Source organism: Chiloscyllium punctatum, chromosome 3, assembly GCF_047496795.1.
Source record: "Chiloscyllium punctatum isolate Juve2018m chromosome 3, sChiPun1.3, whole genome shotgun sequence".
Lineage (NCBI taxonomy): Eukaryota > Metazoa > Chordata > Chondrichthyes > Orectolobiformes > Hemiscylliidae > Chiloscyllium > Chiloscyllium punctatum.
In genome coordinates this window covers 56188512-56213501 of record NC_092741.1, presented here as the reverse complement: position 1 = coordinate 56213501, position 24990 = coordinate 56188512, and the positions used below count along the sequence as shown (strand labels likewise).

Here is a 24990-nt window from a genome sequence, read left to right as displayed (position 1 = left end):
GGATGCTCTGCTTCCCTCTCACTCCAGAGATGTGCAGGTTAATGGATTGGTTGTGTGAAATTTCTACAATGTGCAGGTTAGGGGGATTAGATATGGTAAATTTAGGGTTACATGGATTGGGTGATAGGCTGGGTCTGGATAAGATGCTGTTCAGAGAACCACTGTAGACTCAATGGGCTGAATGGCCTCTTTCTGCACTGTAAGGATTCTGTGACATTGATTTATGAATTTATTTGAGTGGATTTTTTTAACATAAACTAGTTTGTATAATTGTTTCTCATTTAAGCATGCGTGTCATAAATGCAGATGTAACATCTCTTAATATGGATGATAGTCTGTGCGAGCATTCTGTCCCGATATTAAATCCTATTCAATAACAACCTGTCCTGGGCTGAGATAAAACTGCTATCTTAAACATATCTTAAACTGATGTGGCTGGTGATTACAGGGACTCTGACATTAATTTTCAAATCTTCTCTGGCCATAGTGTCAGAGCAGGAGAGGACAACTATTGTGGTTCCATTATTCAAGAAGGATGTTAAGAATAAGTCGAGAAAATACGGTCCAGTGAGTCTAACATCTGTGGTAGGGAAACTAGTGAATAAAATCTGAAGGACAGTATTAATCAAGGATAATTAATATGGTTTTGTAAAGGGGAGATCATGCCAGCAAATGTCATTGAACTTTGAGATGATAACTGGGTATGCAGATGAGAGTCATACATTTCATGTCTGCATGGACCTCAGTAAGGCTTTTGACAAGGTCTTGCATAACTTTAAGAGCTGTAAGATCAGCAGTTTGACAAATTGGATCCAAAATTGGCTTAGAGGCTGGAAGCAAAGAGCGATTATCAGTGTTTATGTGACTGGAAGCCTGTGTCCATAGGCATACCACCAGGTTCAGTGCTGGGTGCATTGCTGTTTGTTGTGTGTATCAATGATCTAGAAATGAATGTAGGAGGTATGATCAGTAAATTTGCAGATGACGTGAAAATTGGTGTGGTAAGCCACGAGGAGGAAAGTCTTCGATCACAGGATCATATAGTTTAGACAGTGGCAAGTGGAGTTTAATCCTGAAAAGTGTGAGGCGATGTATTTTAGAAGGATGAAGAAAGCAAGGGAGTACATAGAGACATAGTCTCACAACCTGGAAACAGACCCTTCGGTCCAACTCGTCCGCACTGACCAGACATCCTGATGGGTCTGGTTTGATTTGCCAGCATTTGGTCCATATCACTCTAAACCCTTCCTATTCATATACCCAACCAGATGGGTTTTGAATGTTGTAATTGTACCAGCCTGTACTTCATGGCTCGTTCCATATACGCAGCACCCCATATGTTGCAATCTCTATGCCTGTTTTGATCCTTTTTAATCTCCCTACCTCCTACCCCTCCCTGAACCAGCCAGGCTGAAGCAAAATCCAGGAGCAGGGTCTGTCCTTCATGGAGTGTGAGAAACCATGAGAATGGTAGATATCCCCTCCTAAGTCTGTGTCTTTCCTTCAACTCCTGTTTTTCCTTTAACTCCTGTTCCTCTATCCCTGACTTTTTTTTTGTTCCTTTTTTTCCTGCTTAGTCTCCCTGCCTGGCTGTCTCATACCTCATCTTTCTGCCTTTTGTCTTCATTCTTTTTTTTTCTCTCATTTGTTTCCCCGTCTCTCTGCATACCTTTAGCAGGTTTTACAGCCCCTCAGGTGCTTATGTTATGAAATGGATTTCCTGGAAGTATGGTGGAGGCTCCATTGAGACATTCAGGAGGGCATTAATTGTTTTTTAAATAGAAACATTGTGCACAGTTATGGAGAAAAGGCAGAAGCATGGCGCTGTGTGAAATGCTGCAAGCCAGTGCTAATGTGATGGTTGGAATAGCCCTCTCTGCCCTGCAACGATTACTACATGACACAAAGAACCAAAGGGAACAAGTTTCACTTTGCTACAAAAAACATCTCTAAGAAAAAGTCAGCATACTTCTGTGGGTCAAACGTAAGCCAGTTGCTCTGGAGAAGAAAAAGTTGATTCACTGATTTGGTCACAATGCAGACAGATCCAAAATAATGTCTGTATGGGTTCCTAAGTATTTTCTAGCAGAGTAGATATGATGTAAAATGAATAACTATTATGTAGCTTAAAAGATTACAATCCAAAGAAATTTCACCATTTAGGCTTAATTAAAATGGGATGTAGCTGTATCAATCACTGCATGTGAATAAGATAATAAAACTAGGAGATACTACATACTTGTGATTATTTCTTGCCAGTGCAATTTTTGTCAGAGGTAACTGTTGGTGGTTTGGATGGTTACAGTTTGAGAGATTTTTCTTTGCAGATTAGTGGTTGAAAGAAAGGGATTATCGAAAAGGGATTTTGTTACCCTGTTTTAAGTTTCCACTTTAGAAGTTGATGTCGATCTGTCACAGTGAGTTGTTTCAGTACCCAGATTACGATGTATTGTCATTGTCATGATTTAAAATATTCCTAGGTATTTGAACTATTAACACCTTAAACCATTGTTGTGGCAGTGACTTTGTAAAGTATTCAGAATGCACCACTCAACTTTGTTCACACTATTGGAATTTGTATAATACCCAGGGCAAAAAAAAAAGGTAAGTTTGACTTTAGTTTGGAATTCAGCCTTTTAATTTGGCATGGAAGTATGTTATCACTTGAACTGGGTTTCCTGTTTTTATTAGAGGAATTGTCCAATGCTCTGCAAAACCCTTTGGATCATTTTGTTAACACAATTGGAATGAACAACATCTTGTATGAACGGATTAGACTTGAAAAGCTTCCTTGTGTTCATCGTGCCGTTTCTGTCACCATGGATATGAATGGGCGCAACTTTGCTATTCTACAATCTGACCCTAAAACTAGGTACGTCTTTAGTTTGTCACAGGTAACCTTGCATGAATAACATTCACCGGAGAGATAAAAAGAATAGAAGGAAATCCACTTGCTGGTCTTTTTACTGCCTTTATGCCTATTTTAGATTGTGAATATTCTAATAATCAGCTCTTGTGATAGCTGCTAATCATGAAGTGTAATAATTTGGACTGACTTTGAAATTTTTTTTTCTCCCCTCCATGTACTAAAACACCAGCTAGGAATAATCTGTAATAAGGGAGTATTGCAAATAGAAACAAGAGTTGGATATTCATCTTCAAGCCACTATTTCCCTATTAAATCATGCAGTTGGACCTCTATTATCTTTTCACTGTATGTCCCTTTTTGGAATCAGGTGTTCCAGACTTGAGGCAACCTCTGCATTAGAAAAAGTGCTTTTTAGTTTATTTCTAACTGATCTAACGTTACTGTAACGATTATATTCACTTGTATTGAATTGTTTCTATACTAGAGGGAATAGACTTTTTTATCTCCCCTAACACGCTTTTCTTTAGTTTCCTGGTGTGTAAACAGTTGCTTCCTTTAGAATTTGACACTTTTGAATCTGTCCTGATGAATGCAAGATGAAATGTTTTGACAACATATTTGAGTATATCTGAAAAATAAAGATATGAGTAGAAATATGAAGTAGTTTCACTAAATGCTCAAGATAAATAGTTCTCAGTGTTGAAATATGATTGCATAATCTGGTTTGTTACCAGTGCATTTGTTCAAATTTTAATTGTTCATTTTATACTCTTTTTATTCAAGTTTATGTTTATCTTATTTTTGGTGAGGTGCTTGGAGTGGTATTAGGCAAGCTGATACGATACTGCTTTGCCTGTTTAAAAGGGTATTGACTGAATTTCACAATGATGGCAATATTTAGGTTAACTGGGTGGATGGTGAAATGGGAAGTGACAGACTGGAATTTGAGACGAGCAGAAGTCCCTGTTGTGGTCTTATGGCTCGTTTACTTTATGAAGAATGAAAAAACAGCAGATTCTTTGCTGCAAGCTTATCGGGTCAAAGTTGTATTTGAGGGGTATGCTAACTAAGACCTAAAAGTTCTAACTGTCCAGTTTACTGAAACATTTCTTGGAATAAAATAATATATTGCAATGTCCTTGTGTTAAACTAGAGGTATTTTTATTATACCACATGATCCCATGCTGATCCAAAGATTCACAGAAATTTCAATCATGGCTCAGTTAGTAGCCTTGTCATTTTGTTTCAAAGGATGCAATCATATTGCTGTTTATGGAAATGTACACAGTGCAAATTCACTGGTATGTTTGCCACATTTCAACAATGTCTGTCTGCTTTACAAGAAAACCAGTGCTTTATTAGCTAATAAAGCATTTTGGAATGTTCAGATCACAATAAACATTGCATAATTACAAGCCTTTCTTCACGTTAATTTCTACATTTATAGTATCACTGGAGATAATAGTACAGGTGGTCGTTCAGCCAATAATTCATGTCAGAACTGTGGCGATGCTATGGCTTTGAGAGCTGTAATTTGCCCTGGTTTCCTTTTATGACTGGAGGTTGAGACAGAAGTACCAAGTAGTCTGTTCCAATATTGGAGCAGTTGCAATTTAATAGTTAAATATTCTATTTTTCTCAAGTTTTCCAATTCTTTTCTTTGTATTTTAACTATAGTGTTTTATTTTAAGCCTGGTAGTTTGACCAATCTGATTGCATCTGGAACACCTGCTTTAAGTTTGCCTTTAAAAATAGGAAGAAGTTGGAGTCTAGGCATCTTTAATATATTTTGAGGATATTTGGTCTGGTCCATAAGTGCTCAATGTTCAGTTAGCACCATCTACTAAACTCTCCTATTTCAATTCCTGTTTGACTGTCTTTTTGCCTTTTCAGATATTTAACAATTTCCCTTTTATATAATACATCTATCTTAATAGTCATACTTGTGCACTTTAATGTGAATACAATTATTATATATTGGACCATGTCTGTCAACTTTGACATGCATGTCCTCTTGTCACCTGTGTTTGTTACCATTTTCTACGCTGTCTAATTTGGTCTTATTTTTATATTTGTACTCTTTCATGGAATGTTCATCTTTTTTTTTTCTTTTTCTTTTTAGCTTGTATGAAATTCCAAACGTGTCTTCCTCCAGCTTTAATGAAGACTTTGGCGAACTACTCAGGGAAGCCACTGAAACTGACAGTATCCACAATGTCACATGTCAAGTTGGCAATCAGGTTTTTCCCAGCCACAGGTATATTCTGGCCATGCGATCAGACTACTTTCGGAAGCTATTCTTTCCTGATGAAGAACATGTTGACATGCCTGATATCCGCCGACAGGAAGGTGATACAATGGGATGTGACTTGTACATTCTGGATAAGATTCAAGCTGACATGTTTGCCTATATTTTACAATTTATATATACAGATACTTGTGACATGCTAACTGAAGGCTACAAACCAAAAATCCATTGCACAGATAAAATAGTAACTTATCAAGATCCTTTAATATCCAACATGGAAGAATCTATGCAGAATTTCAGCTTTTGTGAAGAAGTGAAAGGGAAATCTGCGTTTGAAGTTTATGAAAATTTGCCATGTAAAAAATCAAAAACCAAAAGTAAAAGCAACAAAAAAAGCAGAGGGCTTAATGAGGAGGCTAATCCAATTAAAATGCTGCAGGTTATGGCAAAAAAGCTTGGTCTTGCCAGTCTCTCTGCAAGGTAAGATTAAGGGATAAACCAAATTTAAGAGGGTGAGATTTCTGTATTTGTCAAAGGCAGACGTTTCTTCTCTTTTTATAAGAAGAACAAGTTGTCAGTTTCCATTATTTTAAAATATTGTTCTGCACAGTATTTTCATTTTTATTTTTATTTAGTTCCCCTCCAGACCTTCAAAGGTATTTATCTGGGTGTATGTTTCCATTGAACTTCTAATGAGGCAATAATCGGGAAGTTTTTTTCTCCCACCACGTACTCTGTCATCAATATCGATGATGTTTAGCAGGACTGATACTGAATATTTTCCAGAGAATTTGATTAGAATGAAGTAATTTGCCCCAGTTGTCCCTCAATTCTAAATATTTTAAATCTCTTTATTTCTAAATGACTGTTGCCTTACCATGTGGATCTCAAAATGGTTATGTTTGGGTAATTTAAATGCTTCATAAAAATTTAAATATTGCATTTGCAGATTAGAAGGGGTCAGATTGGAAAATTGGAAGATAAAGGTTGTGCATAAGAAAGGTGGAAACAAACTGAAGTTTACCCGAAAGAAATGGTAAGGTGTGGTATTTATCTCTTCAAATAGTGTAAGGATAAAGCATTAAAATATGTTTGAGTATTGTGCAATATGATACCTTTTTTCTGGTGTTAGCCTTAAAGCATGTTATTTTGAAAAGTTAGTTAACTTTTTTATTTTGGACTTAACCTTTAAATACTTAGGTACATTAAATAGTCAAAAATCTTTTGACAACTCCGACTCACATATGTTTGGATAACGGTTGAATTTTTCTTCACAAGGTAGTACAAAAATGATTTGCAATTTATTTCCTCATGAATTTTTTTTATCACAAACTCCGTGTGAGATGTTTGCGCCACTGGTCAGGCCAGCATCTGTTACCTACCCCTCCATTGCTGCTACATTCCATATGGTGTAGGTATATCTGTATTGTTCTTGGCAAAACAGTTCCAGGTTTTTAACCAAGCAGCAATGAAGGATTGGCAATACAGTTCAAGGTTGTGAATTTTCTAAATAATTTGTACATGTAGTTTTGGTGAATATAGTTATTGATAATAACTAGAAAAAAATTGCATGACCGGTAGAAATTTTTATGTATTGGGGTGAATTTTCATTCTCAAGTGGTTTTCTGGTTTCTTTGTAATTAGCTTCTGTGTCAAAATTGAATACAACTTTGAAGTGCAAGTGTTTAAAAGTATTATTTATTTAAAATGCTTGTTATAAATCGAACATTAAGCACATCATGAATAAATGTGCTAATGTACACCAGTATAAAGCTAACGCTTTAATTTTCTAGTCTCTTTCTAGTTGTTGATCTTCACATCTCTCCCAACAGTCAAAGAAGGAGAAAGCTATCTAGTTTTGCAGATCTTAATGACCTTTCCTTGTTATTTCCTTCTGTATGTGATGACTTGGGATGATCGTGATAAAGTGGCATGATACAGTGCTTTATATTGTCAGATAAGCAGCAGACAGTTACAGTCTAGGTTAATATTTGAAGAGTAATTGCTTGAGCATGATGCCAAAGCCTGTGGAATGAAACCCAAGCAGCATTGGCATCTGGGAGATGAGGAAAGTAAGTTTTAATGAAAAAAACCTGGTATGGGAATGATCTTGCTTATCACCCTCCTGTTCTATCACAATGCAGTGGCATGCCTCTACTTCACTAAAGTAAGTATCATTGATCTGTTTGCATGCTGTATGACTCTTTCAGTCCAACTATTCCACGCTGACCACATTCCTAAACTAAGCTAATCCCACCTCCCCTGTGCTTGGCCCATATCCCTCCAAATCTTTCCTAATAAAGTTCTTGTTCAGATGTCTTTTCATTGTTGCAACTATACCTGCATCCACCATTTCCTCTGGCAGTTCATTCCACACACGTACCACTTTCTATTTTTTAATAAAATTTGCCCTTCGTCCTGTTTTTTTTTTCTTTAAAATCTTTCTCCTCACTAGTTTTGAACCCCCACCTTGGGGGAAAATACCTTTTTTATTACTCATGTTATCTACATCTTTTCCATAAGGTCACCCCTCAATCTTGTATACTCCAGGGGAAAAAATCCCAGTCTATCCAGCCCATATTTTTATAATTCAAACCCTTCATTCCAAGCAACATCTCAGTAAATCTTTTCTGAACCCTTTTCAGTTTAATATCCTTCCCAAAATAGGGTACCCCAGAAGAGGCAGCACCACTGTCCTGTTCAACTTCAATATGGCATCCCAACTCCTATACTCAATGGACTGAGCAACGAGGGCAAGTGTGCTCAATGCCTTCTTAACCACCTTGTTTAACTGTATGTTGCAAATGTCAAAGTATTATATACTTGAACCCCAGGTGTCTCTATTCTACAATTTAATTTTGTTGTGATTGATTGTTCATCTCTCCATTTTCCAGAAGCAAATTTTTATTCTTACCTTTTCTTTGTTTCCTATTAGTTCATATTTGTGTGATGTAACTTTGAGATCTAAAGATGGAAAAGAATTTGACTGCCACAAATGTGTGCTCTGTGCAAGACTAGGTAAAGATGTTCTTTTTGTTTATTTATGTGCATGAATGTTGCTTGAATTTGAATTCCTGTCCAGAATAATTTATAAATTATATTTACTTTCTTTTAGAATACTTCCACAAAATGCTGAGTAATCCCTGGATTGAGGTATTTAAATATTTTTTTGTGTAATAAAACCTAGTTGGACTGAAAACTGTCGAAAGTGAGCATTTATTGCTGTGAATTATGTAAGCCATAAGATGCAAGAGCAGAAGTAGGCCATTCAGCCCATGACTACTTCTGCTCCACCATTCAGTACGAAGATGGCCAATCTGATCATCCTCAACTCTACATTGGTGCCTTTTGCCTATAGCTCTCGATCTGTTACTGATTTAACAGATCTTAACCTTTTGCCCGTACAGCCCTTTTGCAGTAAAATTCGACAGATTTACTGCCTTCTGAGTGAAGAAATTCCTCCTTATCTGTCTTAAATGGGCAATCTGTTGTTCTGAAATTTTGCTATTTGTTCCCAGCCTTTCCACAAGGGAAAACAAAATTTTCACACCTACCTTGACAAGTTCTCTAAGAATCTTTTATATGTTTCAATAAGGTCACCCCTCATTCTTCAAAACTCCAATGAGTACAGTCCTAATCTGCGCAATGTCCCTATGCTAGGGGCCAGTTTAGTGACAGTCTAATGCCAGTCTGTCTGTCTTCAGATAAGTGTCCTGTAACTGTTCACTCTCTTCCTTCTGTGGTTTGACTAGTGCCTTATGTAGTTTTAACAAGAGCTCCTTGATTTTATCGTTCGTTCCCTTTTGAAGTAAAGGTCAACATTCCATTTTCCTTACCTATTAAATCCTGAACATGTATGCTGCTAAGTTGTTATGATTTTTATTTGTGGACTTCCAAATCTCTCTGTTATGTTTTTTGCTGTTGTCTTCCATTTGAAATAATATTCAGCTCCTCTATTCTTCCTGCCAAATTGCATAACCTCACCATTTTACTTGAATTTATTGTGGGGAAAATGTCTGATCTTTGGTGTCAATTAGCACTAATTGAAAATGGTTAAACGTAGAGGTTTCTGCATAACAAAATAGATAAGTGATTGATCAATAAGAATGGTGTGTATCTCCGATGTTTTAAGCTGATGACTTTCTTAATCATCTCAATTCAAAAGAAAAAATTCATGTGATGTATTCTGAATAATTGAAATGATCTGTACTCTTTCTGCATTGTTTTTCTTAACAAATGTTTGTTATGTTATGTTGGTAATTTTGGAAGTTGTAAAGCCAAACAGATAAAGGAATCTTGCTGTTTCAGATTCTCTCTCATTTGTGCTGCATTACTGTTTTTAGTAGCTTTAGTCCCAAGTAAACATCTGAAGACACTTGTCAACTGGACAGCCAGTTGACAAATATGCCTCTTGCTCCAGCCAAATTCTTTTGAGATGAAATAGAAAGCAATCAATATTGAAGTGTAATTCTATGCTTTTAATTGATCTGATCTCTTTTCTATTTTTCTCTCCCTTCCCAATCTTTTCCTTCCTTCCACCACCAACCTGTCCCTGACACATCCCATTCACCTTTCCACCCCTGCATTTTTGTGTTTAGGCGTCCTGTTGCACAGCTTTGGAAATGCCCATTCATTCTGACATTTTGGAGGTTATTTTGGATTATATTTACACTGATGAAGCACCAATTGTTAAAGGTTAGGATGATATTTTCCATGACTTGTATTCAATCGTGTAAATGCAGAGTGCTTATTTCAAATGCCTGCCTTTCCTTTGCCCTCTACCAGCAGTTTAGTACATAATGTTGCAAAGTATGAGGATGTAGTTACATATAAGAATTGATCTATGCCAGTGTCTGTGCTTCATATGAACCTCCTCACACTCCTCTTCTAAATCCATCAATCTATCCTTTTTAGTCCGTCCTTGTTCATGCTTATCTTAAAATGCATTTATCTATGTGCCTCAACTGTGTTCTCCCATTCTAACTATACTCATCGGCAACAACTTGTATTGGCTAAAACATCCCAGGGTAGATCCCAGGAGTGCTGTCAAATAAAATTTCACAATAAACTGCATAAAGAGGTATTGGGACAGATGATTTAAGTAGTTTTTAAAGATTTGTCTTAAAATTTTAAAGATGTTAGGGGGTTTGGGAAGGTAGTTTGAGCTTTAAGATGTCGGCAGTTGAAGGCATGGCTACTAATGGTAACGCACTTATTCTTGTGCATCTATGAATCTTTCAGTTGGAGTGGGAGTTGATATTTCAGAGTTATAATGCTGGAGGGAGTTAGAGCGGAGGATCTAAACTGTGAAGGATTTTGAAAATAAGGTGAAAATTTTAAAATCAAATTGTTTCTTGAACTGGATTGAATTTTGCTCAACAGGCCTTTTGCTGTGTCTTGGTACATGTGACAATCAATTCAGTTCAACAGGCACATGCAAAATGGGGGAAACTAGACTTGGTATGGCTTAGGACGGAAGTAGATAGTTTTGGATGACCTCAAGTTTCTATAGTGTGGAAGACAGGAGGCTGTCAGGATGCATGTGTTGGAAGAGCAAAGTTTTAGAAGTGACAAAGACATTGAGACTGGGTAGAACAGATTTTTTGAATTTCCAATTTATTAGTCATTGTCTTTTTTATTTATGAATCCCAGCTATTGATTTTATTTGCAAGCGAAAAACATCTCTGTGGCTACTTCATGAAACCCTTTCGTAATCTTGCAAGACCTTTTTTATTAGGTGGCGACTCTGTTTTCTACTGGAGGGAAAAGAATGGTTGTATGATTTTTATATATATATATACACACACACAAGTGTATATCCCCTCAGTTCTGATATCAAGTAATTTTATTTTGCATTTTCTCCAGTTTAGAAGAATGAGAGGTGACTTCATCCAAGATTCTGAAGGTTTTTTTAAAAAATAATTCATACGTGGGATGTAGGAGTCACTAGTTGGGCCAGTGTGTAATGGCCATAATTATTTGCCCTTGACAAGGTGGTGCAACATCTTTTTTTCCACTGCAATCATGACCTTAAATCTAAGGTTCCAATCTTGCTCCACAGTTAACTTAATTTCGTATTGAGTTTATAGGCAAATCAAACCGGGTTAAGAAATAAAAATATTTTCAAGCATGGTTGTTACAGCTGGCAGGAACGATCAGCTGGGCCTGATTCAAAAAGTTCATACCATCCAGTTTAGGGAAAAAAGATTGCTCAAAATTTTGAGGAGCTCTCAACTTACTTTTTATTGCGTCGTATGAGTGAAAAGCTTAAGTATTTCAGTTTGAGACATTACAACAAAATATTGGTTGATTTCATCAACAGTTAACCTCTGTAATGTTTAACTGCTTGAAATGTCATTGTGCCATGAACAGCGCTGAACAATCAGGAATACATGTTATTGATGGGAATTACTGTCTCAGTTATGCTTAAGTTTGTACGATGTTTAATGCTGATAAAGAATACTACTTGTAAATTATTTTTCCAACAGAATCATCAGATGTGGAATTCATCTGTAACGTACTCGTGGTTGCTGATCAGCTTCTTATCAATCGTCTGAAGGAGATTTGTGAAGTGGCTATTACAGAAAAATGTGAGATTTTTTAACTTAATTTTGCAGGAACAGTTTTTACTGTTGCCAGTTCATTCAGCATCTGCCACGGACTCTGTGTCATCAACTTGGTGCTTTAGCATTCAACAACTCAGCCAGTGGGGGCAAGGGGTTAATTTTATTCAACATAAGGAAAGGTTATTGATTAGTTAGATCATGATTGACATGGCAATGCAGCAAAAACAATGAACTGGCAACCTTAATTTGCAGGCTCGGCCTGTAAGTTACAACCTTGACTGTTGCAAGTTACACTGGAAGCCAACCCAAGATTACTATGGCCTTATGTGATGTATTTGCAGATGTCAGAAGCTCAGTGTATGCAGGGCCCTCGATTTACCTGGGGAAAAGGAATTTCTATATACACTTTTTTTAAAAAAAAACACAAAAATGAACATGAGATGACTTATGGCCGAATGTGAATAGTGGTGAATGGTGCCATCCAAAGATCGATGTGGCCTCAAATATTTACTGTATTAACAAATTGGGTTATGGAATAGGAAGCCCCATATATAAGATGGGAGGCATTATAAGGGGGGAGCCTAATGTTGCAAAGAAATATCAATAGGTTAAGTGATTGGGCCTAGTTTTGATAGCTGCCAAGACACACACAGCTACTTCTTGTCTGCTTTTAACAGTATTTAAGTTCTATGTTGCCAAGCAATATAAAATTGACTTGCAAAAATAATTGCAAATAATTATCAGTTATTTTTAGTTCAAATAAATTTTAAAGCCAACTATTTCATCAAAATATTATAATTGATAAAGTAAAAAGTCAGTGAGATCATAAAACCTCAATTATTTAACTTTCTTAACTTGTTTTGAGCACCATGTCACTAATTCTAAATTGTTAAAATAAGAAAGATTTCAAATGAGTTTTCTGACTCCTTCTATATGATTGAGAAGGTTGAAACAGTCTTTTTGCTTCCTATTTCTCTATAGTTGCATGTGAGACCTTCTGTAAACTATCCTAGTCTGAAGTTAGGAGTTTGAAGAGTGCTTTAGTTCAGGAACTTAAAATGAAGAGATTCACAAGTGTGGATACAATGAAGCTATTTCTCCTTGTGGAGGAGCCCACAAAAGAGGGCATTATCTTAAAAATAGAGTTTGGCCATTTTTTATTTAAATTGGAAAACATTTTTTCATGCAAAGAATCCTGGAAATATTGAACTTTTACTCAAAAGTACAAATAGTAGATCAGTTGAAATTTTCAAGACAGATCAATTGTGGAATGTGGAACAAAGATAGGAAGATAGAGGTAAAATGTAATTTCATTGATTTTGATTGGTAGAAAAGGCTTGCAGGCTTAGATGATTTCTTGTTCATCATTGCTAAGTTTTCCTGAATATTAACAGGCTTAACTTTGTTTTGTTTCAGTAACTTTAAAAAATGCTTCAGAACTTTTGGAGTTTGCTACGATGTACAACGCTGAACAGTTAAAACTGTCCTGTCTACAATTCATAGGTATAAATATGGCAGCTCTGCTTGAAGCAAGGTAAGAGCCATTTCTCTTGATTTGCCATTCCTATTCCTTGAATGTGTATCCTATAATAGTTTGTCTTTATCTTTTTATTTTTGAGGCTACATATTCAACATGATATGATTCATGAGTCAGTCAGTTTGACAGTTTTCCTAGTCTTCTGTTTTACCACTGGAACCCAATCTTTCAGATATTCTTCCTAGAACTATCTTCCAAAACACTATTACCTGCTACTACCATGGAGTGCACGTTCATAGTACCTTGAAAGTGGCGTTGTAGGTAGGATGGTCAAGAAGACATTTCGTATGCCTGCCTTTATTGGTCAGTGTATAGGAGTTGGGAGGTCATGTTGTGGCTGTACAGTACATTTGTTCGGCCACTTTTGATATATTGCATGCAATCTGGTCTCCTTCCTATCGGAAGGATGTTGTGAAACGTGAAAGGATTCAGAAAAGATTAACAAGAAGGTTGCCAGGGTTGGAGGATTTGTGCTATAAAGAGGCAGAATAGACTAGGAGTATTTTCCCAGGAGAGTCTGAGGCTAAGGTGTGACCTTAGGTTTATAAAATCAAGGGGCATGGATAGGGTAAAGGGACAGGTCTTTTCCCGGTGGAGGTGGGGGGGGGGGGGGGGGGGGGGGGGGGCGTGGAGTCCAAAATTAGAAAGCATAGGTTTAAGTTTACAGGAGAAAGATTTGAGAGACCTAAGGGGCAACCTTTTCACGCATAGGGTGATAAGTGCATCGAGTGAGCTGCCAGAGGAAGTGGCGGAGGCTGGTACAATTACAGCATTAAAAAGGCATCTAGATGGGTACATGAATAGGGAGTGTTTCGAGGGATATGGGCCAAATGCTGGCAGATGGAACTAGACTAGGACATCTGGTTGGTATGGATGAGTTGGACCGAAGGGTCTGTTTCCATGCTGTATATCTCTATGACTCTAACTTTTATTATTATTATTCTCCTAAAAGTCATACATCAAAATAACTGTACTCCTCCCCTTGTAAAGAACTGACAATGGGAACTGAACTTCCAGATGCCAGAAAGCAATTATGCCACAGTTATTGTAGGTAATGACCTTCTTACAAAAGACAAGGTCACTTCCTTTTGACATTCGGTCAGGCCACAGTTACTGAGATTCCACTGTAATCCTTTTTGGGATTAATGTTGACCAGAAACTGAACTATTAAACCATGTAGGCCCCTCAAACCAGCACTCATCCTGTCCTTCCTCCATAACCCTTGATTCCTCTATTGATCAAGAGTCTGTCTCAGCCTTAAGTTTACACTTGAACTGTGCCTGCACAATCTCTGTGGCAAGGAGTTTCAAGAAATCTCCACCTTCTGAGAGAAGAAATCCCTCCTCCTCTCAGTCTTAAATTGGCATCCCTTATGTCTTGGAAGAGTCTAGGACCAGAATCTATGAGAGGAAGCATCCTTTGAGTGTCCACCATATTAACATCTCTATGCTCGTGCCAAAATTGGGAGAGTTATCTTTCGGATGATTCTACAATGTCCATTGCTAAGAGTGGCTAGGTAGTTCTCCTACAGGCTGAGTTGTTAAACCCGAAAGCACCTAGTTTATGACCGAGTCTGTGGCAGTTGCTGAATGACCTGGCAACAGTAAAATACGTACTTCATAGGTGTGACACTGTTCTTGTGGCGATCAAGTCTTGTTACTCCATTGAGGATGTCTTTTAATTGTGTGGCACTATCATTGTGGATTTTGAAAGGTTCTAGCAACACAAGATTGGACATTTGTGAAGTGTTTTGGCCATCAGCAACAGCAGAATTACACTCCAATGCAATCTGTATACACCCACTCTATCATTGCCATCAAGCCAGGGGAATCAATCCTCATTCAATGAAAAGGTTTTATAAGAACCAACACCAGGTATACCAAAAAATGAGATGTCCACCTGTTGAAACAGTAACACAGGATCACTTGCATGTTGAATGGTATATGCAGCAAGTGATAGAGCTGAGTGATTCACAACCAATTGACCAAATCCACACTGGACACTGCCTCATCCAGTTGTGAATGAGGATGGGCAATGAAAGAACCCAATGAAGGAGGCTCCACAAATATTTTCAATCCTCGAGAGCATTCAGTATGTGATTTGGGATGTCATGTTGCGGTTGTACAGGATGTTGGTGAGGCCACCTTTGGAGTACTGTGTATAGTTCTTGTTGCCTTGCTTTTGAAGAATATTATTAAATTGGAGATGGTTTAGAAAAGATTTATAGGATGCTGGTAGCATTGAAGGGTTTGATTTACAAGGAGAGGCTGTTTACGCTGGGACTTTTTCTTTTGCTGGAGTGTAGGGGATTGAGGGGTGACCTTCATAGAAACTTAAAATCATGGTAGGCCTAGATAAGGTGAATAGTGAACGTCCTTTTCTGAGGGTAGGGGAGTTCAAAACTAGAGGGCATGTTTTTAAAGTGAGAGGGGAAAGATTTAAAAGGGCGCAGAGGGTCCGTTTTCACAAAGGGTAGTTTGTACATGGAATGAACTGCCAGAGGAAGTGATAGATGCAGGTACGGTTACAATCTTTGAAAGACATTTGGACATGTACATGAATGGGAAAGGTTAGAGGGATATCAGGAGAAAGTGAGGAATGCAGATGCTGGAGATCAGAGCTGAAAAATGTGTTGCTGGAAAAGCGCAGCAGGTCAGGCAGCATCAAAGGAGCAGGAGAATAAGCCTGAAGAAGGGCTTATGCCCGAAACGTCGATTCTCTTGCTCCTTTGATGCTGCCTGACCTGCTGCACTTTTCCAGCAACAAATTTTTCAGCTTAGATGGATATCAGCCAAACATAGGCAAGAGTGGCTAGTTTAGTTTGGGAAACTTTGTCGATATGGATGAGTTTGACCAAAGAGTCTGTTTCTGTGGTTAATGACTCTGTACTAATCTACTGGGTTATAGAGTCAAAGGACAAGGCCAAAGCATTTTATAAGAAACTTTAGCCATCACCTTGGCCTGCACTGAAAGCCTCCAGGATCGCAGATGCCAGTCTTTAGCCATTTCAATTCACTTAGTGTTTGTCGAGGAACAATTGGAGAATGCCAGGACCCTGTCAGTAGTGCTGCAGATCTATGCTTGTTGCCATGCTTCTAATCAAGCTGTTCCACTTCATCTACAATACTTGTACCTACCTGACAATATAAATTGTCCAGGTATGCCTTGTATATAAAGGAGCAAATCCAACCCAGCAGTTTCCCACTACATTTGTCTATTGTTGATCATTAGTAAAGTGATGGAAGGGATCATCAACAGTATTATCAAGCTGCACTTGCTCAGCAATAACCTGATCACTAATGCTCAGTTTGGTTTCCACCAGTGCCACTGAGCTCCTGATCTCCTTACAGCCCTTGTTCAGATATACTCTGGAGAGCTGAACTCTAGAGGAGATGAGAGCCAGTCAGACGTGGTGTTGATGGCAAGGGCAGTCTGTCTTCAAGGAGCTCCAGGAAAGTTAAAGTTAATGGGAATCCGTTTGGGAAACCCTCTGCTGGTTGGAGTCATAACGATCACAGGAAGATGGTTGTGCTTCTTAGTGGTTGGTCAGTCAGCTCAGCTTACTGGAAAAGTTCCTCAGGGTAGTATCCTAGGCCAACAATTCAGCATTTCACCAATGACTTTCCCTCCACTGTAAGATCAGAATATTTGTGCAGTGATCAATGTTCAGCACCATTCATGACTCCTGAGATGAAAAGCAATCCATGCCCAAATGCAGCAAGACCCAGACAGCATTTAGTCTTGACTGAAGAGAGGCAAGTAATAGTTATGCTGCGCAAATGTGAGGCCATGACTACCTTCAAGACATAGTCCAAACAATGGCTCTTGACATTCAGCTTAACCTGTCACTCCCCAATCCAATTATATACCATCTCAAACTCTCCAAAGGTGTTTCCACCCATTGTTTAGAAAGTGTAGTTATTTGTTTTAACACACATTCCTAAAGAGCCACAGACAAGATCTATATAGAATGATAGATTTTGATACTGATTTTTAATTTTAGATCTCTGGACATTCTCAGTGATGAAGTACTGAAGGAGCTCTCAGTTGCTTATAGGAATATGGTAAGAAATCTCTGACCTATGCATAGCATTGACCACTACAGACTAAGCTTCCTTTTGGATTGACTTCTACCCTAGCCTTATGTACTGTCTTGAAATCCTATTATTTTGAAACTTAATGTTGGTAAAGTGTCCCTCATTGGAGCTATTTGCAAAGGTTTGGATGACACATATCTGTATATATGGCCTGTGCTCATCTTATTGATTCTAATTCTACAATGAATATAAACAAGAACTCAACACTTTCTTTTATTTAGTGCCATTCAAAATGTCCCCAAGCCTTTCCTAGCCTACACTCATTCTTGTAAACCAAGAAAATGTGACATGAGTTTGCACATAGCAAGATCACACAACTGCAGTTGGACAGATGACCAAGTAATGTGTTGTAGTGGTGTTGGTTAAGGGACACTGATTAACCATGACACATACAGAAATCCCTTCAATTGAAATACTGTGGTAGACTCTTATACTCACCTCATAACCTCAAAATTAAGGGGAGCACAGTTAGTACTGAATTGAGAAGGAACTTCTTCACCCAGAGGGTTGTGAATCAGTGGAATTCCCTGCCCAGTTAACACTACTTCAGTAAATGTTTTTAAAGCTGAGATTTCTTTCTGAACAGTGAAAAAATTAAGGGTCATGGTGAATGGTGGGTATGTCGAGCTGAGGCCATGAAAAGATCAGCCATAATCTTATTGAATTTCGGAGCAGGCTCGATGAGCCAGATGGCCTACTCCTGCTCCTAATTCTTTTATGTTCTTAGATGGTTTTCAGCCTAATGGCTTATCCAAAAGACACTATATTTCTGTCAGTATAGTCCTTTCTAAGTGCTGTGCTGAAATATCAACTTGGATTATGTCATTGTGTCTCTGTTGGAGTGGGTTTTGAACAATTAAACTTCTGGCCCAAAGGAAAGCACCCTTTGGCTCTATCTTTCCAAAAACAAGGGAAGCAAATAAATGGAAGCAAAAGGAGAAGTCACTTTTGGGAGTTTTCTACAGATGCCCCAACAGCAACAGAGACACAGGAGCAGATTGGGAAGCTGATTTTGGCAAGATGCAGAAGCCACAGGGTAGTTGTCATGGATGACTTTAACTTCCTGATTATTGATTGGAACCACCTCTGTTCAAATACGTTGGATCGAGCAGTTTTTTGTCAGGTGTGTTCAGGAAGGATTCCTGATTCAATTTGTAGATAGGTCAGTGAGAGGGGAGGCCTTATTAGATTTGGTGCACCAGGCCAGGTGTCAGATCTCTTGGTGGGAGAGCATTTCAGTGCTAGTGATCTCAACTCCCGACCTTTACCATAGTTGTGGAGAGGAATAGGAGCAGATGGTATGGGAAAGTATTTAATTTGGAGAAAGGGAATTACAATGCTATTAGGCAGAAACTGGGGTGCCTAAATTGGGAGCAGATGTTCTCTGGCCAATACATGACAAATGTGGAGGTTGTTTAGGGAGCGTTTGCTGTTGTTGGAACAAACCTATCCAGCACTAAGGGATGGTAGGGTGAAGGAACCTTTGGTGATGAGGGATGTGGAACGTCTCTTTCAAAAAGAAGAAGCTAGCTTACTTGAGGTTGAGGAGGCAAGGATTAGACCAGGCTCTAGAGTTACAAGGTAGCCAGGAAGGAACTAAAGAATGGACTTGGACTTGGAGCTAGAAGTTGTAATGAAAACGCTTTAGTGGGTAGGATTAAGGAAAACCCGAAGGCGTTCTACACTTGTGATGAACGAGATGATGGCCAAAATGAGGGGAGGGCTGATCCCAGATAGTGGAGGGAACTTGCGCCTGGAGTCGGAGGAGGGAGGGGAGATCCTTTAATGAATACTTCACTGCAGTATTCACTACTGAAAGGGGCCTTTCATGTTTGTGACAACAATGTGAAACAGCCTGATTGATTATGCTCGAATGGGTTGATGTTAAGAGGGAGGATGAGCTGAAAATTCTGAAAAATGTAAGGATCGATAAGTCCCCTGCGCCAGACAGGATATACCAAAGGTTTCGTCAGGAAGTGAGGGAAGAGATTGCTGTGCCTTTGGCGATGATCTTTGATCTTTGTGTCCTTGCTGTCCACTGGAGTAGTGCCGGATAATGGGAGGGTAGCAAATGTTATTCCCTTGTTCAAGAAAGGGAATAGGGATAATTCTGGGAATTGCAGACCAGTCAGTATTTGTCAGTGTCTGTGTTGGGCAAAGTACTGGAGAGGATTCTGAGACAGGATTTATGATGACTTGGAAAATCATTTGATTTATTGAATTCTTTGAGAATGTGGCAAAACACATTGAAGGTAAAGCAGTGGATGTGATGTACATGGATTTTAGCAAGGCATTTTGATAAGGTTCCCCATGGTCGGCTTATTCAGAAAGTAAGAAGGCATGTAATGCAGGGAACTCTGGCTGTTTGGATACAGAATTGGCTGGCCTATAGAAGACAGAAGGTGGTGGTAAATGGGAAGTATTCCATCTGGAGCTTGCTGACCAGTGGTGTTCCTCCAGGATCTGTTCAGTTTGTGATTTTTATAAATGAATTGGAAGGGTGGATTAGTAAGTTTGCCGATGACATGAAAGTTAGTGGAGTTGTGGATTATGTGGAGGGCTGCTAGAGTTTGCAACAGGACATTAACAGGATGCAGAACTGGGCTGAAAACTGGCAGATGGCATTCAACCTGGAAAAGAGTGAAATCATTTACTTTGGAAGGTCAAATTTGAATGTAGAATCCAGGATTAAAAGCAGGATTCTTGACCGTGTGGAAGAACAGAGATCTTGGGGTCCATGTCCACTGATCCCTCAAGTTGCCACCCAAGTTGATAGGGTTGTTAAGAAGGTGTACGGTGTTGGCTTTCATCAGTGGAGGGATTGAGTTTAAGAGCCGTGAGGTTATGCTGCAGCTCTGTAGAGCCTTGGTTAGACCACAATTGGAATATTGTGTTTGGTTCTGGTCGCCTCATTATAGGAAGGATGTGGAAGCTTTAGAGAGGGTGCAGAGAAGATCTACTAGCTTGCTGCCTGGACTGGAGGGCATGTCTTAAGAAAGATTGAGGAGCTAGGGCTTTTCTTATTGGAGTGAAGAAGGATGAGAGGTGACATACTCGAGGTGTACAAGATGATGAGAGGCATAGATTAGAGTGAATAGTCAGACTTTTTCCCAGGACAGAAATGGCTATCACAAGGGGACATAATTTTAAGGTGATTGGAGGAAGGTTTAGGGGAGATATCAGAGGGAGGTTCTTTAGAGTGGTGGGTACGTGGAATGCCTGCCAGCGGTGTTGGTCGTGGTCAGATACATTTAGGGACATTTAAGTGACTCTTGGATAAGCACATGGTTGATTGTAAAATGAAGGGTGTATAGGTTCGTTTCATCTTAGATAGAATAAAAGGTTGGCACAACATAGAGAGTTAAAGGGCCTTTTACAGTGTTGTACTGTTCTCTGTACTGCAGCTTGCAAACTCTCCAAGTCAAGCACCATATTGACTTGGAATAACATTATTGTATATTGTTATAATTGCATCAAATTCTGCAGCTTTCTCCTTAACATCACTGTAGGTGTATCTGCACAACATAAACTGCAACACCATCGCAAAGGAAGTTCAATCCCACTTTGATTAGATTTCCTACAGTGTGAAACAGGCTCTTTGGCCCAACAAGTCCATACCGACCCTCCAAAGAGTAACCCACCCAGACCCACTTCCCTCTGACTAATGCACCTAACATAATGGGCAACTTTAGCATGGCCAATTCACCTGACCTGCGCATCTTTTTGGATTGTGTGAGGAAACTAGAGCACCTGGAGGAAATCCACGCAGACACTGGGAAAATGTGCAAACTCCACACAGACAATCGCCCAAGGCTGGAATCGAACCTGGGACCCTAGCACTGAGAGGCAGCAGTGCTAACCACCTGAGCCACCACACTGCTTTCTAGAGAGCAGTTTGAAATAGCCATAAAATACTAACCAATGCTAACCCTGCCAATGATGCTCACATCTCTTGAATGCATTTGACTCCACGCTGAAATTTATCATTAATATTGCCTTCTTAATTAATAGTAACCTGTTCTGAACTACAAATTTCTCTATGGTTACATGTTATCAAGAATAAATTTCTAAATAAAGCATAAAGTGCTGCAGAAACTAAACCGGGTTGGCAGCATCTGTGGTGAGAAAGCAGAGTTAAGTCCACTAACCCTCCTTCAAAATTCAAGGCCTCTGCCTCCATGCTTATTTCTTTTGGCAAGAGTCCTGTTCCTGTTCCTGTCCTCCAAACCCCTTCACCTGCCACCAATCCATTCCCTCCACCTAGGCACTTGACAATGTGATATAGTCACCTTAATTTCTATGCCATTCCCTCCCAACCTACCCATTCAAACCTACATCCCTCTGAATTGACTGCATTGTGTGCTTTCAGATCCAACCCTTACTTTGTAATTCAGCCAGCAACAAGGATAATGCTGTTGTTGTTTGGTGCACTGACCTCTGCATTATGAAGGCTAAACTCCAGCTCTCCAACATCACTTTTTTGTCACTCTTTATATAAGTGGTTTGGATGGGAGCATAAGAGGTACAATTAGTAAGTTTGCAGATGACACCAAAATTGGAGGTGTAGTGGACAGCGAATAAGATCCCTCCGATTACAATGGGATCTTGATCAGATGGGCCAATGGGCTGAGGAGTGGCAGATGGAGTTTAATTTGGATAAATGTGAGGTGCTGAATTTTAAAAAAGCAAATCTTAGCTGGACTTGTACACTTAATGGTAAGGTTCTAGGGAGTGTTGCTGAACAGAGACCTTGCAGTGCACGTTCATAGCTCCTTGAAAGTGGAGTTGCAGGTAGATAGGATAGTGAAGGAGGTGTTTGGTATGCTTTCCTTTATTAGTCTGAGAAAAGATTTGCAAGGATGTTGGAGGGTTTCAGCTATAGGAAGAGGCTGAATAGGCTGGGTTTGTTTTCCCATGGAGCGTCGGAGGCTGAGGGAGAGTGCACATGCGAAAGACTGAGCAGTTGGGCAGACAAAGGGATAGATAGTGGTCAGCCTGGGATATTCAATAGCTTCTATTAGGGACCATGAGTAACTGACAATGGGATGGTTGTGGTAACAGCCCATGTGATGACTAGGTCTGGTGTGCTGTAGTTAGGAGAAGGGAACTGAAGGAGGTACTCTGGTGTTATAGACACCTTTATAGAGATTTATAAAATTGAGGGGCATGGGGTGCGGGAGTCTGGGGTGAGGGAGTCCAGAACTAGAGGGCATAGGTTTAGGGTGAGAGGAGAAAGATATAAAAAAGACCTACGGGGCAACGTTTTCCCGCAATGAGCTGCTAGAGGAAGTGCCAGAGGCTGGTACAATTATAGAATTTAAAAGGTATCTGAATTGCTTTATGACAGGAAGGGTTTACAGGGATATGGGTCAAGAGCTGGCAAATGGGACTAGATTAGGTTAGGATATCTGGTTGGCATGGGCAAGTTGGACTGAAGGGTCTGTTTCCGTGCTGTACATCTCCATGACCTCTCTTCATCCTGGACCATGGCTCAACCATTGCACACCAGACTATTGTGTCCACAGTTGTCACTAATCTCACTTGATCTGGTCCACCCCGATATTCCCAATACTTCCCCATACCCCTTGGCAATGCAATTGAAGAAGTTGTATCAGCTGCTCATTTACTTCCACCCTCCTTACTATCCAAGGTCCATTTGCACCTTCCAGCTGAAGCACCAACTTACTTGCATTCACTTAATCTATATAGTATTCACTGTTTACAGTGTTGTATCCCTGACAAATAGGAGACGAAATGTAGCCTCTGCCTGATTTGCAGAACACCTACTTGCTGTCCCCAGCGTGATCTTGAGCTTCCTGCTATTTCAACGCACAGTCATGTACCCTGACCAGCATTTCTGTCTCTGACTTGCTGCGGTGCTCCAACAAAGTTTAACGTAAGTTGGAAGAACAGCATCTCGTTTTTCCTCTTGGGACCTTGCAGCCTTCAGGACTCCATGTCGATTTCAATAATTTTAACACCTGAGTACCTCCTCCTTCTGTGTCCTTCTAACTACAGCACACCAGACCATGTCAACACATGGGCTGTTACCGCAACCAACCCATTGTCATCTACTGATGGTCCCTAATAACAGCTATTGAATATCCCAGGCTGACCACTATCTATCCCTTTGTCTGCCCAACTGCTCAGTCTCTTGCGCACGCACTCTCCCTCCAACTTTTCCCCCTTCACCTCCTGCCACCCCATATGCCAATCTTTTTCTATCCACAATCAGTTCTGAAGAAGGGTCACTTGATCCAAACCAATAACTTTCTTTCTCTCCACAGATTTTGCAGGTTTAGATTAGATTAGATTAGATTAGATTACTTACAGTGTGGAAACAGGCCCTTCGGCCCAACAAGTCCACACCGCCCCGCCGAAGCGTAACCCACCCATACCCCTACATATACATCTACCCCTTACCTAACACTACGGGCAATTTAGCATGGCCAATTCACCTGACCTGCACATCTTTGGACTGTGGGAGGAAACCGGAGCACCCGGAGGAAACCCACGCAGACACGGGGAGAACGTGCAAACTCCACACAGTCAGTCGCCTGAGGCGGGAATTGAACCCGGGTCTCTGGCGCTGTGAGGCAGCAGTGCTAACCACTGTGCCACCGTGCCGCCCACCGTCTCCTGAGTTTCTCCAGCAATTTCTATTTTTGTTTTGGATTTCCAGCATCATCAGATTTTTGGTTTCTTTGAAAAATTCTAAATGTCACTGAGATCACCTCTATAACGTTGAATGAACTATTGATCGTGTTATCTTCACATTTATTTTTCAATGGATTGGATTTAATGGCTGCTATTGTATTTTTTTTTATTTGACATTTATACAGTATATTTTGGTTTAAACAATACCTCCAGAAAATTAAGAATACACTTATTGACATCTTTTATAAATGACTATATTTACATTTTTTACTGGTTATTTTTGCCGTATACTGAAAGATATCCTTAATGTTAGTACTTCTCTGTTTTTGGAGAAGAATAAATGATTAATTTTGCTAATACTCTTATAGATGAGAAAAGTCCAATGCTATTGATTATTTCTACCAGCAATACTAAATTTCGGGATTTTTTTTATGAATGTTTGATATGTTTAAAATGCTTATTTCTGAAGCTTCAGTGTTTTTAAATAATAGATTCCAGCCATGCAGAAAAGGATTATCACTCCTTATCCAGGTGGCCCAGACATCAGGTTCCTGAGCGAGGAGATTGATGATCACTCCTTAGCCAGTATAATCGAATTAGACTTTGAGTCATCTTCCAAGTGAGTGACTTTACCATGTTGTGAGAATATCTCTGGTTTCCTTCTTCTGTGCTGCCTGAAAAGGGGCAATGTTACTTTATTTATAATCGGGTTGATTAGATATAAACAGATTTACCAGAAGTCATAATGTTTTCATCAATAGCTTTGATTAAATATTAGTGGACGGTACTTAATGGCTTGGAATTCTCTGCAAAACTCTCACTTGGATTTTTTTTGGGGTTTAAATTGTGAAGACAAACATGATGCACAATACATTAAATACAGTAAACATTAGCATCAGTCATCTGTTATCATCCACACCAGTGCACTCAACTGTGCCTTACATGTCAGATAGTAATCTTTATTGACTAGTTTTATAAAAAAAAACAAGCTGACTACTTGAATGTTCTGCAGTTTG

The 24990-nt window shown here is 39.3% G+C and overlaps 1 protein-coding gene across 1 annotated transcript in view; it reads left to right on the top strand.

Annotated features, from left to right (window-relative positions):
• ibtk (inhibitor of Bruton agammaglobulinemia tyrosine kinase) overlaps positions 1-24990 on the top strand; it is a 115940-nt gene that overhangs the window by 55257 nt on the left and 35693 nt on the right. The window contains exons 11-20 of the mRNA XM_072553432.1: positions 2692-2872; positions 4992-5597; positions 6067-6153; positions 8053-8135; positions 8233-8270; positions 9716-9812; positions 11606-11707; positions 13100-13217; positions 17224-17284; positions 24466-24593. Coding sequence (XP_072409533.1) covers positions 2692-2872; positions 4992-5597; positions 6067-6153; positions 8053-8135; positions 8233-8270; positions 9716-9812; positions 11606-11707; positions 13100-13217; positions 17224-17284; positions 24466-24593 — 1501 coding nt within the window. The remainder of the gene's footprint in view (positions 1-2691; positions 2873-4991; positions 5598-6066; positions 6154-8052; positions 8136-8232; positions 8271-9715; positions 9813-11605; positions 11708-13099; positions 13218-17223; positions 17285-24465; positions 24594-24990) is intronic.